The following is a 17,933-nucleotide window of genomic DNA, read 5'->3' as shown; positions in this document are numbered from 1 at the left end:
ATGGTTGAAAGAGCAGAAGAGGATGTATTAAAATGGTTTGGTCACATGAAGGGAATGAGAGGAAAGATTGACAAAGAAGATATATGTGTCAGAGGTGGAGGGAACGAGAAGTGGGAGAACAAAATGGAGGTGGAAGGATGGAGTGAAAAAGATTTTGAGCGATCTGGGCCTGAATATACAGGAGGGTGAAAGGCATGCAAGGAACAGAGTGAATTGGAACGATGTGGACGTGCTGTCATTGGACTGAACGAGGGCATGTGAAGCATTTGGGGTAGACCATGGAAAGTTTTGTGGGGCATGTATGTGGAAAGGGAGCTGTGGTTTTGGTGCAATACACATGATAGCTAGAGACTGAGTGTGAACGAATGTGACCTTTGTTGTCTTTTCCTAGTGTTACCTTGCACACACGCAGGGGGAGGGGGTGCCATTTCATGTGTGGCACGGTGGCAATAGGAATGGACGAAGGTAGCAAGTATGAGTATGTACATGTGTATACATGTATATGTCTCTTTATGTATATGTATGTATACGTTGAAATGTATAGTTATGTATGTGTGTGTGTGTGTGTGGACGTTTATGTATAAACATGTGTATGTGGGTGGGTTGGGCCATTCTCTCATCTGTTCTCTTGCACTACCCCACTAACACAGGAGACAGCGACAAAGTATAACAATATAAAAATATCTTTTTTAATATACTTACTTAACCGCCATCTCCCATGTCAGCGAGGTAGTGCAAGAAAAGAGACGAGGAAATGGCCTAACCCACCCTCATACACATATATAATACATAAACACCCACACATGCACATATACACTTCAATGTATATACACATATATGTCAATCTTTACTCGCTTATTCTCTCCATGTGACCAAACCATTTCAATACACCCTCCTCTGCTTTCTCAACCACACTCTTTTTATTACCACACATCTCTCTTACCCTTTCATTACTTACTTGATCAAACCATCTCATCACACACTGTCCTCGAACATTTATTTTCCAGCACATCCACCCTCCTTCGCACAACCCTATCTATAACCAATGCCTCGCAACCCTATAACACTGTTGGAACTACTATTCCTTCCTTCAAACACACCCATTTTTGCTCTTCGAAATAACTATCTTGCCTTCCACACATTCTTCAATGCTCTCAGAACCTTTGCTCCCTCCCCCACCCTCTGACACTTCCGCTTCCATGGTTACATCCACTGCTAAGTCCACTCCCAGATATCTAAAATACTTCACTTCCTCCAGTTTTTCTCCATTCAAACTTACCTCTCATAAAAACTTGTCCCTCAACCCTACTGAACCTAATATCCTTGTTCTTATTCACATTTACTCTCAGCTTTCTTCTTTCACACACTTGACCAAGCTGTCACCAACTTCAGCAGTTTCTCACCCGAATCAGCCACCAGCTCTGTATCATCAGCGAACAACGATTGACTCGCTTCCCAAGCCATCTCCTCCACAACAGACTACATACCTGCCCCTCTCTCCAATATCCATAAACAAATTAAACAACCATGGAGACAGCACGCATCCCTGCCGCAAACTGACATTCATTGGGAACCAATCACTTTCCTCCCTTTCTACTCGTTTACATCCTTGGTGAACACTTTTCACTGCTTCTAACAACTTACCTCCCACACCATATCCTCTTAATACCATCCACAAAGCATCTCTATCCACCCTATCATATGCCTTCACCAGATCCATAAATGCTACATACAAATCCATCTGTTTTTCAAAGTGTTTCTCACATACATTTTTCAAAGCAAACACCTGATCCACACATCCTCTACCACTTCTAAAACCACATTGCTCTTCCCCAGTCTGATGCTCTGTACATGCCTTTACCCTCTCAATTGATACCCTCCCATATAAATTCCCAGGAATACTCAACAAACTCATGCCTTTAGACTTTGAACACTCACCTTTATCCCCTTTGATTTTGTACAATGGCACTATGCATGCCTTCCACCAATCCTTAGGCATTTCACCATGATCCATACATACAATGAATATCCTTACCAACCAATCAACAACAAAGTCACCCCCTTTTTTATAAATTCCACTGCAATACCCACCGCCTTCCCGGCTTTCATCTTCCGCAAAGCTTTCACTACTCTGTTCACCGAACCATTCTCCCTTAGATGGGCTTGATTAGAGCCTTACTTGCCCTTGACATTTCAGGGTAAAAAAAAAAGGCATTATGTTGTCTATATCACAAAAGATATCAATATGTCAGAAATGAGGCTTAAATATCTTTTTTTTACCTCTTTCATTGTCCTTGGATAAAACATATTAGGACCTACCATTTTATTCATTTTCATCCCATTTATTGCTGATGGTATGTCTTCAGGTTTAATATCCATTTGTCACAGAACATTCTTGTCTCTTGTCAGTGAAACTGGATTCGGGATGTGGAATGTGTTTTTGATTGTAAATATAGATACAAAATAAGTCATTTAAGATGTTTGCCATGACTTTATTACCTTGAACCAAGTAACCATTTTCTGTTGTTAAAGGACTGATTAACTGATTAATGACTCTCTTACTTCTAATATAAAAGTAAATTTCCTTAGGGTTTCTTTCACTATTTTCAGCAATACAGGCTTCATATTGATATCTAAGTTGTCATATGACTCTCTTACTTTCTCTATACATATCTAAATAGCTTTTTCATGTTGGTGATTGGTCCCTTTGAGTTTCTTATAAACTACTTTCTTAGACAACTGGCGCTTTTCTATTTCACCCTTCCACCACCTCGGCCTCATTGGCGAGGTGGTGGATGGGAGGTGGGAGATTCTTGTGAGAAACTGCAAAAAAATTGTTTCTGACTTTGGGAGTATGTATGAAAGAATGAATATTAGAGTAAATATGAGTAAAATCAATGTTAAAAGATGTGTGACTGGAGAGAAACAGGATACTTAGGATGAGTCTGAAAGGAGAAAAGTTGGATGAAGTAAAATGTTCTAAATACCTGAAAGTGAATGGAACCATGGGAGATGAAGTGAGTCATAGGGTGGAGGAGGGAATAAAGGTCCTAGGACCAATGAGGAATGTGTGGAAAAACAAGTCAATATTTGAAAGGGCTCAGTCCTTTGCAACCCTCTAGTAACCAACCATTTTGGGGAGCTGTGTGTCCTCTTTTGGACATGTCCATGTGTCTATAGGGCACTATCGGTGACCCTGCACATCCTCCTCACAGGGAAACCATGTTCCTGCCACCTAAACAAGCACCTTTATGCCCCCAAAATAAGGAGAGTGCTGGATCAGTTTATTAGAGGTGAGCTCTCAAGATTTCATTCAGTCAGCAAAATGTTATCATAGGCCCAATGTGCATTTCTTCAATAAACATAACTATGAAATCTTAAGTCATAAGAAACAATTGGTTATATTTTTTTCTATCATTATGTTCAATTATACATAATCACTGTTTCCCACATCAGCGAGGTAGTGCCAGGAAACAGATGAAGAATGGCCCATCCACTCATATACACGTACATATACCTCTTAATACTTCACCAAAAAAGTATTTTTTCTTTCAGCTAGTAAGCAATATTAAGAAGTGAAAGGGTTAACACACTCCCAAACCCTGTCATTATCCACATAGGCTTCTCTCAACAGACTGTTAATGGAACTGTGTCAACTACAAACAGGGATGTGACTTATCAACATCCTGTGAATGCTTTCCACCTATAGCATACTCTAGACCCACTCACTATTCTTTGAACCTTGCATTCACCCTCATCACCACCCCTATCCATAAACATATTAAATAGTCATGGTAACAACATACAATCTTGATGGAGACCTACCTTCACTGGGAACTACCCATTCTCTTCTTTTGCTACTTGTACAATTGCCTTAATCTCCCAGAGAAAAACAATGTGACTTTAAAAACACTCCAATTACCCCATACACCCACACCATCTCCCATATGACAATTAGTAACTCCAGATCCATAAATAGTATTTGCAAAGCACTTTTTCTCCTAATAGCATTTCTTACATTTTTCAAAGGAACATCTGCTACATTAACCCTGTAACTCTCCTAAAATCATACTGCTCTCCTCAGTCTGCAGCTCTATGCATGATATCACCCTCTTGTTCACCACTCCCCTATACCTCATGTTTTTTGTTAAAAAATGTATCTAACCTGATAATTTCACATAAATTCCCAAAACAATGACAAAATTCACTTCAGAAGTATTTTCCATGCACTATTATTACTACAATGATTTGCAGAATTTTTCTAAACGTTTAAGCATTATGCACTAAAAAGTGCAATAGTAAGCCCCAAGTATCGAGTGAATTACTACTGCACATATTTCACCATTCATTTTACCTTACCAAAATAATGACCACTGATTGTAATCATATTTCACCTTATACAATAAATCTTCTCTTTCTATAATCAATGTCATTCACTGATCATCTTTTCCATTACTGTTAAACTATAAAAGTCTGTAAATATTGTCTCCAATTTTGGTTCTTTTATTTTCCTTATATTCCACTGTTACTGGATGTTTAAATCTACACTACACTTCTTACTTTTTTTGCACTCTTGGTAATTCAGATAAGAGAAGCAGATTAGGGCTGTTCCTACTGCACAGGCTTCCATTGAATGTTCCTACTGACTGCTAACTAGTGTCTCTACCTAATGTCCTGCATAATGTTCTAACTTGCTACTACTTTATGCTCCTGCCCTCTTGTAGATATTGAACATGTTCGTATCAAACTTCTTGGGAGCATAACAACGTTCATCATTCTTATAACATCCTCTAGCATCAAAAAATCCAAACAGGAGTGCCTGCAAGCACATTTTGGGTTCATTATACTCACGTTTATCAAAAAGTCTCCATTTACCTCTTTAATACGGTCTGCTAGTAACACAGTCTTCTGTTATATTTCCTGGTGTCTCCATCTTCTTCACTTTAATTTTTCTTATTATTCTCTGACTGTAGTTTTATTTCTTGTATGTTTAACACCTTCATCAACAAGGAGAGGAAAGGATGAAATGAAAGATGCTCTCAGTCACTGATGTCTGAACATAAGTATAAGAGGGTGAATGGTGTGCATGGGAAAGAGTGAATTGGAGCGATGTGGTACATAGAGGGCGACATGGTGTTAATGCACTGAACCATGGCATATGAGGTGGTAAGGGAAACCACAAAGTCTGTGGGGCTTGGCTGTGGATGGAGGGCTCTAGTTTTGGTGCATTATACATAACAGATAGTGTATGTTAATGGTGCTATCTCACTAAGCTGGAAATGGCAAACTAATGTGAAATCATAAACTTTTTATCAACTCACCTCAAAGTCTATTCTGTGAAGATTAAGAATGAGAAGTAGCAGCATATTGCTGTTGTAAAACTCATGTGCCAGCTGTGCTAACACAATGTCCTGAGGTTCTGAGTCAGTGGTGCCATATAGCATGTTCTTGATTTGGGTCAGGCTCTTGCTAGTGTCCTCTTGTGCCTGATAAAGAAATATAAACTCAACTGATAACTATTTTACATGAATATGAATCTGATATAGTATATCTTTCATTCATTTTCTTTCATACTATTCGCCATTTCCCGCGTTAGCGAGATAGCGTTAATAACAGAGGACTGGGCCTTTGAAGGAATATCCTCATCTGGCCCCCTTCTCTGTTCCCTCTTTTGGAAAATTGAAAAAAACAAAAAAAAAACAAGAGGGGAGGATTTCCAGCCCCCCACTCCCTTCCCTTTTAGTCGCCTTCTTAGACACACAGGGAATACGTGGGAAGTATTCTTTCTCCCCATCCCAAGGGATAATCTTTCATTCATATCTACTTCTAATTTCTATTTAGTACTTCAAGTTACCATGAAATTGAGCTATAAACACAGGGCTCTTTTCTACAAACTCATTGTTATCTGATACATTCCCTGCAGCCAAGTTTTTCCACACAAAAAAAAAAAAGACTATGAAATCAACTGTTGAAATATATACATTAAAAAAGAAAACACAAAACTTCATGAGCAGCAGTAATCCCATTAAGCACCCATAGCAGTATAACAGTCTGAGTGCCTTGCTACAAGTGTTTCAGTCACTTAACCCTTAATCAACTGCTATCAGATTTATGCAGGTTCAGACAGAAACTAGAGCTGAATTTATACAGAATGCGTCTTCTTCATTTGGTGGATGTTGAACATGATTTTGATCATAAAAAAAGTAATCTTGGCTTCAATACACATAAATCAATACAGAGAAATAGGTGGAATATTCTAGAACAAGTGAAGGCTAAAATATGTGCAGAAGGCTCAAGTCAATGTGCAATGAATAAACAATACTGTATATCAAATTGTGAATAATGTATATATCTGAAAATTACTGTATTTTATCACAGTAATTTTCAGATATACACCAAAATGAATATGCAATATACCTATATATTATGTAAAGTTATATGCAATTTCCAAAAGCATATTATGAGGAGAGAAATTTGCACTCATTTTTGCCATCTCTTAACCCTGTATATATGTACTATGTCCTTATCCTAAAAACACACCACAGCCAAAGCCAGGTACCAATTTACTTATCATACTCTAAGGGATGACAAACACCAGTGTTGGGTGTGGGCTGACTACCATACTCAGGATTCAAAACCATGCAGACCTGAACCCTAGGTGGGCCTGTGCTAACTCATGGCCAGTAACTGTCTGGGTACCACTGGGCCTGTGCTAACTCATGGCCAGTAACTGTCTGGGTACCACGTCTACATAAGGAGGAGGACTGTAATTACGATAAGATAATAATAATAATAATAATGGATGAAGGCAAGCAAGTATGAACATGTACATGGCTGTGTATGTGTATGTATATGTGCATGTATGGGTGTTTATGTACATGTATGTGTATATGAATTGACGGGTCATTCTTTGTCTGTTTCCTGGTGCTACCTCGCTGATGCGGGGAACAGCGATTAAGTATAATAAAATAATAAAATATATTTTTTTTCTTTAAATAAAAAAAATAATATTAATAATAAAAATACTTCCATGATTTACGTAACTATGAGCATTTGTAGCTGTGTGTTGACATAATCTGTCAAGTCAGCAGCAATAACCCAGACAGTGCACCAACAGTTGGTACGTGGTATGATTATCTGTAAAGCACTAAATAGGCTAAGTTTCCCTGATCTAACTGTTCTTGATATTTCCTGTTAACTGATATGACTAAAATGCTTTTCTGATTTCTCTAATAAGCCCCCATAATGGAGCCCTAAACTTCAGGGCTTTACTGTTTTGGGCTAACTGTCATCACATGACCCACACAAATTATCATAATCATAATCCTCTAAATCACTACTTTCCATCAAAACTGCATCTTACATCTTTCCACAGCACCATTTGTTTATGATTCTGTCTCCCAGGTAAATGCTCTGATGAGTCCTTCCACTACTGCATTTGTGGGGGAACTGACAGGTGTGAAATTTCTGAGGGTGATTTATTACTGATGGCGGCACGGTATCTATACATGGCTCATGGCTGCTCCACATTTAAAAAGGAGGGGGAAAAAATCAGCACATATTTAATACTTGTGTAAGACCCATATTCTAAGAATACCATGTACATATGTAAGATTAAAAGGGTCAAGCATGACAACAGTATTATCACTAATGTGTTCTTTAACCTTAAGGTAAACGAATGGCTTTTGTGAAAAGTACTTGTATAAAGGCTAAGAAAGGGAGGTTGCCTAAAAATGTACTAACACTGTTAACACATGACTCCCATAGAGATGCAAAGTAGACTGCTTGTTCTACACTGCACTTTTTTAAATAATATCCACCATATGGCAAATAAAAAAAAGCAGTAAGGGCCAAGCTACAGAGTTATAATATCAAATACATAATCAAGTTTAGAAAAGAACCACTTAACACTGCTGTGCAAAACCAAATAATGTCAAATACTTGCATCAAAATCAATCACATATAAAAAAGCATTCATCAGTGCCATCAACAATATAGACTAATGACTATTAATGGGGGATGTTATACTTTTCTGCATTTATATGCAGTTAGAATAAAAAAAAAACTAAAAGTGTACTCAACAAACAAAACTCATTTCCAGTTTACCTTTTCAGCTTTTTTGTCAGATCGTTCAAGAGCTGTAAGAGCATCCTTGAGGGCTTTTGATACCTCCTGGGGGCTCTTTGGGCTCTTGCGAAAAAGGGACATCGCGATGGCCTTCCTCCCCCACCTGTTATAACACCATCACCTGTGGGCGTAAGAATCAATCAACATCAAGACATCTGATGGCAAAATCTTATCTTACCTTAGATGAAAAGTAATATTTATTCATATTATTCATTACACTTAGTGGCTGTCTCCCGCGTTAGCGAGGTAGCGCAAGGAAACAGACAAAAGAAAGGCCCAACCCACCCACATACGCATATATATACATAAACCTCCACACACACACACATAGACGTAACTATACTTTTCAATGTATACATACATATAAATACACAGACATATAGATATATACACACGTACACACACATCAACACTTGCAACCTTCATCCATTTCGTCGCCACCTCACCACATGAAATGGCAACCCCCTCCCCAAGCACGCACACGAGGTAATGCTAGGGAAAGACAACAAAGGCCACATTTGTTCACACTCAGTCTCTAACAGTCATGTGTAATGCACCGAAACCACAGCTCCCTTTCCACATCCAGGCCCCACAAATCTTTCCATGGTTTACCCCAGACACTTCACATGCCCTGGTTCAATTCATTGACAGCACAGTGACCCCGGTATACCACATCGTTCCAATACACTCTATTCCTTGCATTCCTTTCACTCTCCTGTATGTTCAAGCTCCAATCGCTCAAAATCTTTTTCACTCCATCCTTCCACCTCCAATTTGGTCTCCCACTTCTCGTTCCCTCCACCTCTGACATATATATCCTCTTTGTCAATCTTTCCTCACTCATTCTCTCCATGTGCCCAAACCATTTCAATACACCCTCTTCTGCTCTCTCAACCACACTCCTTCCACTGCCACACATCTCTCTTACCCTTCTGTTACTTACTCGATCAAACCAACTCACACCACATATTGTTCTCAAACATTTCTTTACCAGCACATCCACCCTCCTCCGCACAACTCTATCTATAGCCCACGCCTCACAACCATATAACATTGTTGGAACCACTATTCCTTCAAACATACCCATTTTTGCTCTTCGAGATAACGTTCTCGCCTTCCACACATTCTTCAATGCTCAAAGAACTGTCGCCCCCTCCCCCACCCTGTGACTCACTTCTGCTTCCATAGTTCCATCTGCTGCCAAATCCACTCCCAGATATCTAAAACACTTCACCTCCTCCAGTTCTTCTCTATTTAAACTTACCTCCCTATTAACTTGTCCCTTAACCCTACTGAACCAAATAGCCTTGCTCTTATTCACATTTACTCTCAGCTTTCTTCTTTCACACACTTTGTCAAACTCAGTCACCAACTTTTGCAGTTTCTCCTCCGAATCAGCCATCAGCCCTCTCATCCACAACAGATTGCATACTTGCCCCTCTCTCCAAAACTCTTCCATTCACCTCCCTAATAACCCCATCCATAAACAAATTAAACAACCATGGAGACATCACACACCCCTGCCACAAAGTGACATTCACTGGGAACCAATCACTTTCCTCTCTTCCTACTTGTACACATGCCTCACATCCTAGATAAAAAAATTTTCACTGCTTCTAGCAACTTACCTCCCACACCATATACTCTTAACACCTTCCACAAAGCATCTCTATCAACTCTTATCATATGCTTTCTCAAGATCCATAAATGCTACATACAAATCCATCTGTTTTTCTAAGTATCTTTCACATACATTCTTCAAAGCAAACACCTGATCCACACATCCTCAACCACTTCTGAAACCACACTGCTCTTCCCCAATCTGATGCTCTGTACATGCCTTTACCCTCTCAATCAATACCCTCCCATATAATTTCCCAGGAATACTCAACAAACGCATACCTCTGCAATTTGAACACTCAACTTTATCCCCTTTGCCTTTGTACAATGGCACTATGCATGCATTCTGCCAATCCTCAGGCACTTCATGAGCCATACATATACTGAATATCCTCACCAACCAGTCAACAACACAGTTATCCTCTTTTTAAATAAATTCCACAGCAATACCATCCAAACCCGCTGCCTTGCCGGCTTTCATCTTCCACAAAGCTTTCACTACCTCATCTCTGTTTACCAAATCATTCTCCCTGACCCTCTCATTTCGCACACCCACCTCGACCAAAACACCCTATATCTGTCACTCTATCATCTAACACATTAAACAAACCTTCAAAATACTCACTCCATCTCCTTCTCACATCACCACTACTTGTTATTACCTCCCCATTAGACCCTTCACTGATGTTCCCATTTGTTCTCTTGTCTTACGCACTTTATTTACCTCCTTCCAAAACCTTTTTATTTTCCCTAAAATTTAATGGTACTCTCTCACCCCAACTCTCATTTGCCCTCTTTTTCACCTCTTGCATCTTTCTCTTGATTTCCTGCCTCTTTCTTTTATACATCTCCCAGTCATTTGCACTATTTCCATGCAAAACTCGTCCAAATGCCACTCTCTTCTCTTTCACTAATCATCTTCCTTCATCCCACCACTCACTACCCTTTCTAATCTGCCCACCTCCCACTCTTCTCATGCCACAAGCATCTTTTGTGCAACCCATCACTGCTTCCCTAAATACATCCCATGACTTCCCTACTCCCCTTAGGTCCTTTGCTCTCACCTCTTTCCATTCTGCACTCAGCCTCTCCTGGTGCTTCCTCACACAAGTCTCCTTCCCAAGCTCACTTACTCTCACCACTCTCTTCACCCCAACATTCTCTCTTCTTTTCTGAAAAACCATTAAATATCTTCGCCTTAACCTCCACAAAATAATGATCAGGCATCCCTCCAGTTGCACCTCTCAGCACATTAACATCCAAAAGTCTCTCTTTAACGCGTCTATCAACATGTAAGTGGGAGGTAGCTATGCTATTTTGTGTGTGGCGAGGTGGTGACAGGAATGGATGAAGGCAATCAAGTATAAATATGTACATGAGTATATGTGTAATGTCTGTGTATGTATATATATATTCATTTATTTATCTATATTGCTTTGTCGCTGTCTCCCGCGTTTGCGAGATAGCGCAAGGAAACAGACGAAAGAATGGCCCGAGCCACCCACATACACATGTATATACATACACGTCCACACAAGCAAATATATATATACATCTTAACGTATACATATATATACACACACAGGCATATACATATATACACATGTACATAATTCATACTGTCTGCCTTTATTCATTCCCATCGCCACCTCGCCACACATGAAATAACAACCCCCTCCCCCAGCATGTGCACGAGGTAGCGCTAGGAAAAGATAACAAAGGCCATATTCGTTCACATTCAGTCTCTAGCTGTCATGTAATAATGCACCGAAACCACAGCTCCCTTTCCACACCCAGGCCCCACACAACTTTCCATGGTTTACCCCAGACGCTTCACATGCCCTGGTTCAATCCATTGACAGCATGTCGGCCCCGGTATATCACATCGTTCCAATTCACTCTATTCCTTGCACGCCTTTCACCCTTCTGCATGTTCAGGCCCCGATCACTCAAAATCCTTTTCACTCCATCTTTTCACCTCCAATTTGGTCTCCTACTTCTCGTTCCCTCCACCTCTGACACATATATCCTCTTGGTCAATCTTTCCTCACTCATTCTCTCCATGTGACCAAACCATTTCAAAACACCCTCTTCTGCTCTCTCAACTACACTCTTTTTATTACCACACATCTCTCTTACCCTTTCATTACTTACTCGATCAAACCACCTCACACCACATATTGTCTTCAAACATCTCATTTCCAACACATCCACCCTCCTCTGCACAACTCTATCTATAGCCCACGCCTCGCAACCATATAACATTGTTGGAACCACTGTTCCTTCAAACATATCCATTTTTGCTTTCCGAGATAATGTTCTTGACTTCCACACATTCTTAAAGCTCCCAGAACTTTCGCCCCCTTCCCCATCCTATGATTCACTTCCGCTTCCATGGTTCCATCCGCTGCCAAATCCACTCCCACATATCTAAAACACTTTATTTCCTTCAGTTTGTCTCCATTCAAACTTACCTCCCAATTGACTTGACCCTCAACCCTACTGTACCTAATAACCTTGCTCTTAGTCACATTTACTCTCAGCTTTCTTCTTTCACACACTTTACCAAACTCAGTCACCAGCTTCTGCAGTTTCTCACACAAATCAGCCACCAGCGCTGTATCATCAGCGAACAACGACTGACTCGCTTCCCAAGCTCTCTCATCGACAATAGACTGCATACTTGCCCCTCTTTCCAAAACTCTTGCATTCACCTCCCTAACAACCCCATTCATAAACAAACTAAACAACCATGAAGACATCACACACCCATGCCGCAAACCTACATTCATTGAGAACCAATCACTTTCCTCTCTTCCTACACATACAAATGCCTTACTTTCTTTCTTCTTTCATACTATTCGCCATTACCCACATTAGTGAGGTAGCGTTAAGAGCAGAGGACTGGGCCTTTGAGGGAATATCCTCACCTGGCCCCCTTCTCTGTTCCTTCTTTTGGAAAATTAAAAAAAAACGAGAGGGGAGGATTTCCAGGCCCCTGCTCCCTTCCCTTTTAGTCACCTTCTACGACATGCAGGGAATACGTGGGAAGTATTCTTTCTCCCATCCCCAGGGATAAAATGCCTTACATCCTCAATAAAAACTTTTCATTGCTTCTAACAACTTGCCTCCCACACCATATATTCTTAATACCTTCCACAGAGCATCTCTATCCACTAAAATATCATTTGCAGGGCCATTACTGTTTCTGAAGAAGACCACTCCATAGTAATTACAAGTGCATGAAATGACATTGACACCATGTCATAACCTCTTTTAATGAATTTTTTGCTATCATTCTATCTATCAATATCTCTGATGTCTGTTCCCTTCTGGAACTCCCTCAACTGGATGGCTGTGGCAATAGAGTATCTATAACTAGTTAACTCCAGCACCATGTCTTAGCCTATATGCCACATCCGTAGCAGGCTACTGTCAAAGGGTAAATCTAACAAAGTGTTTGCAAAGGCTCCTACCTAGTGTTCCTACTGACTACTTTCACCTAATGCTCCTGCCTAATGTTCCTACCAATTACTTCTACCTAATATTTCTACTTAATACTCCTACCTACTACTTTTATCCAATACTCCTACCATTTTGCCAAAAGGCAGGGCTAGCACATAGCGCTCACTTACCACATGAAAATCTAGAGTTATGAAGAATGAGCTGTGGAAGGTAAGTGTTGTCAAATGTTATGTGTGACAAGCAAGCCAGTAGTCCATGTGAAGGCGAGTCAGAAAGACAAGACAGCTACCCGAATCAGTGGAGTGCAAAAACCAGTGAAGTGCTGGCTCACTATGCAGCTGTCACTATCCTGATATCCAGGCAGGTAGTATTGGTAATATACCTCCCTGGTTGTTGCCGGCCTATCAAGTAATACCAACTAATGGACTTTTCTAAAGAATGCATATCATTAGTTATGGGAAGTCTCTAAGTACTGAGAAAAACTCCACAGGATAAGCTGTAGTTCATTTGATCCATCATCAGATCCTATAAACTGTATTAATATCCATACTCCATCAAAATTCATAATCCAACAAATGATCAGCCCCAAGATTGTGTAAATTACTTCTGTCATGGGTTTTGATCATGGATAAAAGTCCCTCTCAAGGTCAAGTCAAATAATATGTGACAATGGGCTATATTCAGGTTCAATTGAAAAAAAAAAAAAAAAAAAAGCAGTAAAACCTCACAATAACGATATCCCTGAACAGCAATCCCCTCTAAATAACAAGAGCATCTGCCATCAGTAATACAGTGGTGGTGCAATACAATGCAGTTCAATACATCTTCACTCTTGTAGGAGCACCTAAATGTGCTGTGTGATATAATGTTAGCCAAATGGCTATGTGCCACAAGCAGAAAGGTGACAATGCCATGCTGCCTACTGCACCAGTTCTCTGCTAGCATTCAAAGGGCAAGGATGCAACATTTGTCACTCATATATTTCTATAATTTTTCCAACTTGAACCAGTCACCACTATCCCTATACATCCAGCAAGTACTCCGATCACATGTGCCTGTTCAAGATACTGAAGGACCATGAGTATGGGTCTAGGACTTCATCAGTTGCTTGCTGTTATGGAATTCATGAGAGTAGCATCCATACAATAAAGAAGAAAAGCAAATCTACCAGGAAAGCCTCTTCTTAGTAATCAATTTTGAAGATGGCAATGCATCTCGAGACACTCAACATATTTCAACTTCATATCTATCTCTGATGCCTGTTCCTTCTGGCAACTCCCTCAAGGGGGTGACCACAGCAGGTGAACTCCAGTGCTGCTTCTTAGTCTTTAGCACCAACTCTAGCCCAGTACTTTCAGAGGCTACTACCTAATGTTCTCACCAACTACTATTACCTAATGTGTCTAACTAATATTTCAACCCACTACTTCTACCTAATGCTCCCAGCCAATGTTTCGCCCAGCACCTCCAACCAATGTTTCCAATGCTCCCAGCCAGTGTTTCCCCCAACACCTCCATCCAATGCTTCTGTCCCTTCAACATCCACAAAACTTTTCTCACTAACCTAAAAATTTGGGAATTTCTATCATTTCTTCTTAAAACATCAAAGATTATGTTAGAATGCAGAAAACAAATATAGACGTAAGTTTCACTCCTATCCAACCATATAACTACAATGATCCAGCACATTCTGCTACACAGCAATGCTCAACATTGCCAGATATACGCTCACGATTAACATTACTTTTCAGCTGTTCTGTATGACTTTACATGAATTTTCTTTTCATTTACATATCACATCATGCATTTTTTGTATCATGATTCATACAAAATTACTTGGATCAAGGATTTATCTATTCATTTATTATATTTAACCGCCATCTCCTGCATTAGCGAGGTAGCGTAAGGAAACAGACGAGGAATGGCCCAAACCACCTAAAGACACATGTATATACATAAATCCCCACACATGCACATATATATATATATATACATTTCACCTTATACATACATATACATTTTTTTCCATGCATATTCACCACCTGCGCTAGTGAGGTAGCTTTAAGAACACAGGACTGAGCCTGGGAGGGAAAACCCTCACCTGGCCCCCTTTTCTGCTCCTTCTTTTGGAAAAGTTAAAAATACATACACAGACATATACATACATACACATGTACATATTCATACTTGCTGCCTTTATCCACCACACACCACACACAAAATAATTGTAATACTTCTGAGGCCTACCAGCTATCAAGGCAAGTAATTCCTTACTCTCTGTTTGTTTAGCCTAATTCACTGTGCTTCTCAGTTTTATCAACACATCTCATTCTGAGAGAAGAAAAACTAAAAACAGTAACTGTGTATCATTCATTACTTTGCAGTAATGCATGGTAAATAAAGAACAAAATTCCAAACAAGTCAAAAATGAATGTTGTATTTATCTTATAATCTATGCTTATCTTCCTCATTATATCTCCCCTATGTGTTTTTAAGATCAGGCAAAAGATTGCATTTACCACTGAAAAATGCAGGCAGAAATAAGAATTCATTTGTACCAGTAAGTATTAAACTCTACAATCATGTAAACTCAAAAAGATATTTGTTCACAATTTGTGACAGTAATGATGATGGTGTATGATGAAGATGCTGAACCAAATCTGTTGTCTTTTTATGTATATGTATACTTTTAGCTACTGTTCTTTTACATTATTACTTTCTTTTACCTTGTGTATGACAATGAATGTGTATTATTACATAGCTCTGGATCCACAGTTTCAATTTGTGTAATGTATCATAAATTGACTAAATACAGTATTAATCATCATCATTATTATTATCCCACAACGAAGAAGGATATAAATGGCAAAGCAAACACAAGCGCACATGTCGCCACTTCACTCATCACCACCCATCTCGCACTCCTCCTGAATATAACTAACATACAAAAAAATAACAGCTTTGATACTATTAATTAGGTTCTTCACTAATCCCTACATAAAAATAAATCGCAGAGTATAATATTAAGAAAAATACTGTAACATAACCATGGACAGTACAGAAGTGTATAATTTCGAAATTCTCCACTTCATCCTGGATGGTGAGTGGTCGTTTGTCTCATAGTCAAAACACACTTGGTGAATGATGCAGTACTTATTACTCTTTATATCTTGTTTTCTTCACAGTTTTTTCAATTTCTAAAAGATGGAACAGAGAAAGGAGCCAAGCAAGGAGTGCTTATCCTAATCAAAGGCACAAGCTGGGGTGTCATTTAATAAAAGTCTTCACCAATTCTTTGTTTCAGATCATAACTAACTCTATAGCAGAAGAGTACTGATAGGAAGAGAAATGGTGGAAGAATGTGTGATATGGTATATGCAGGGGAGGCATGTAAGTGAAGGCTCTTTTGCCATGGCCATCCCTTCGATGGGAGTCCTGGAAAGACTGAGCATCAGAGATATAAATATAGATAAACAGATAAATATACCCTTTAGCTACATGTAAAATTTACAGGTATTTCTCATACAATTATCTGTTTGCTCTTCTATTTTCACCAACAAGTCTCTCTGTTTCTGATTTCTTCTCTGATTACAAATAGCCTTGAAAGGACCCAATGGAGTGTTGCTGTTTGTATTCTACCCACACCAGCCAGCCACTGTTAACCACCCATTTTCAGTTTTAGTGTGAGCACAGAAATATTTCTAAATACATTAAGCTGTTCACCACCAAAGCTCTGCTTGTGAATGAAATAAGTAAAGTGAAATAAAGCAAAGTAAAACAAAGGAACAACATCTCCAAATCCTCTTGTCTCAGTGGGAGTTGTCAAGCATGGCAAAACACTCCTCTGCCACTGAATCAGCAATGACTGAGATAAGCATAAAAGTATCAATATATATTTTTGAGTATTTTTTTTTCTTACCTTTGAATGTTTACCTATCATTCTGTTAAGGATAATTTTCTTTGTGCATGCAGGGATAAGCACAAGAGTCTATACAGATGTTTAAATCATTCACTATAGTTCAAAATAAAACCTGAGGAAAGCCTTTTAAAAAAACTGTAAGACCTAACCTACAGGGACGACAAGCTATTGGGTTTGAAGTTTTAGGGCAGTATGTGCTGCCATGCATACAATTTATCTGTCACTTATATGGGACAGTAGCAGTAAATTGCTTAAGGGTTAAACCTTATTTTCTCAACATACTGTACTTTTAAATGGCTAAAACTTAGTCAATTCAAACATATCTTCTTAATAAGGTAATCAATAAGCTTTACTAAAATTGAGTTTGTTTTCAACTGCATTTAGATTATTTTCAAATAACTTCATTTGGGTTACTTCCTGCATATCATCTCTTTCTTGTAAAACAGTTGACATGGCAAGGGTATAAACATGCCACACTCACAATCTATAAAAGGTATGATCATAATGATGAGAAAAAAGAAAGGATGAAGAATTAATCTGAGCTCTTCTGATGGTGTAGACACATGTCTTATAAGTGGAAAGGTTATGGGAGGCAGGAAAGAGAAATAAAGGAAGAGAAGTTCATGGTTTCACTGTACAAGGAAAGATGGAGGTATCAACACAGTCAGTCCTTGTATGGCTGTTTTGAACAAAACTAAGATGCTATAGCTATAAGAAGCAGCAGCCTGATGCATGCCATTGGCCCAGGTCAGAGGGGCTGGAACACAAGATGACAGCTTATGAGAGCATAAGAAGCGATACA

General features: G+C 39.2%; 1 protein-coding gene across 12 annotated transcripts in view; it reads right to left on the bottom strand.

Moving 5' to 3' along the window:
• Positions 1-17,933, bottom strand: part of Mo25 (calcium binding protein Mo25) — a 97,967-nt gene that overhangs the window by 49,736 nt on the left and 30,298 nt on the right. For all 12 annotated transcript variants that reach the window (XM_071675003.1, XM_071675004.1, XM_071674994.1 and 9 more), the window contains 2 exons: positions 8,107-8,248; positions 5,322-5,486 (listed from right to left, as the gene is read on the bottom strand). In XM_071675003.1, the coding sequence (XP_071531104.1) occupies positions 5,322-5,486; positions 8,107-8,208 (267 nt within the window). In that variant the 5' untranslated portion in view covers positions 8,209-8,248. The remainder of the gene's footprint in view (positions 1-5,321; positions 5,487-8,106; positions 8,249-17,933) is intronic.

The sequence above is a fragment of the Panulirus ornatus genome, chromosome 20, assembly GCF_036320965.1.
Source record: "Panulirus ornatus isolate Po-2019 chromosome 20, ASM3632096v1, whole genome shotgun sequence".
NCBI classification, from domain to species: domain Eukaryota; kingdom Metazoa; phylum Arthropoda; class Malacostraca; order Decapoda; family Palinuridae; genus Panulirus; species Panulirus ornatus.
This window is presented reverse-complemented; position numbering and strand designations above follow the sequence as displayed.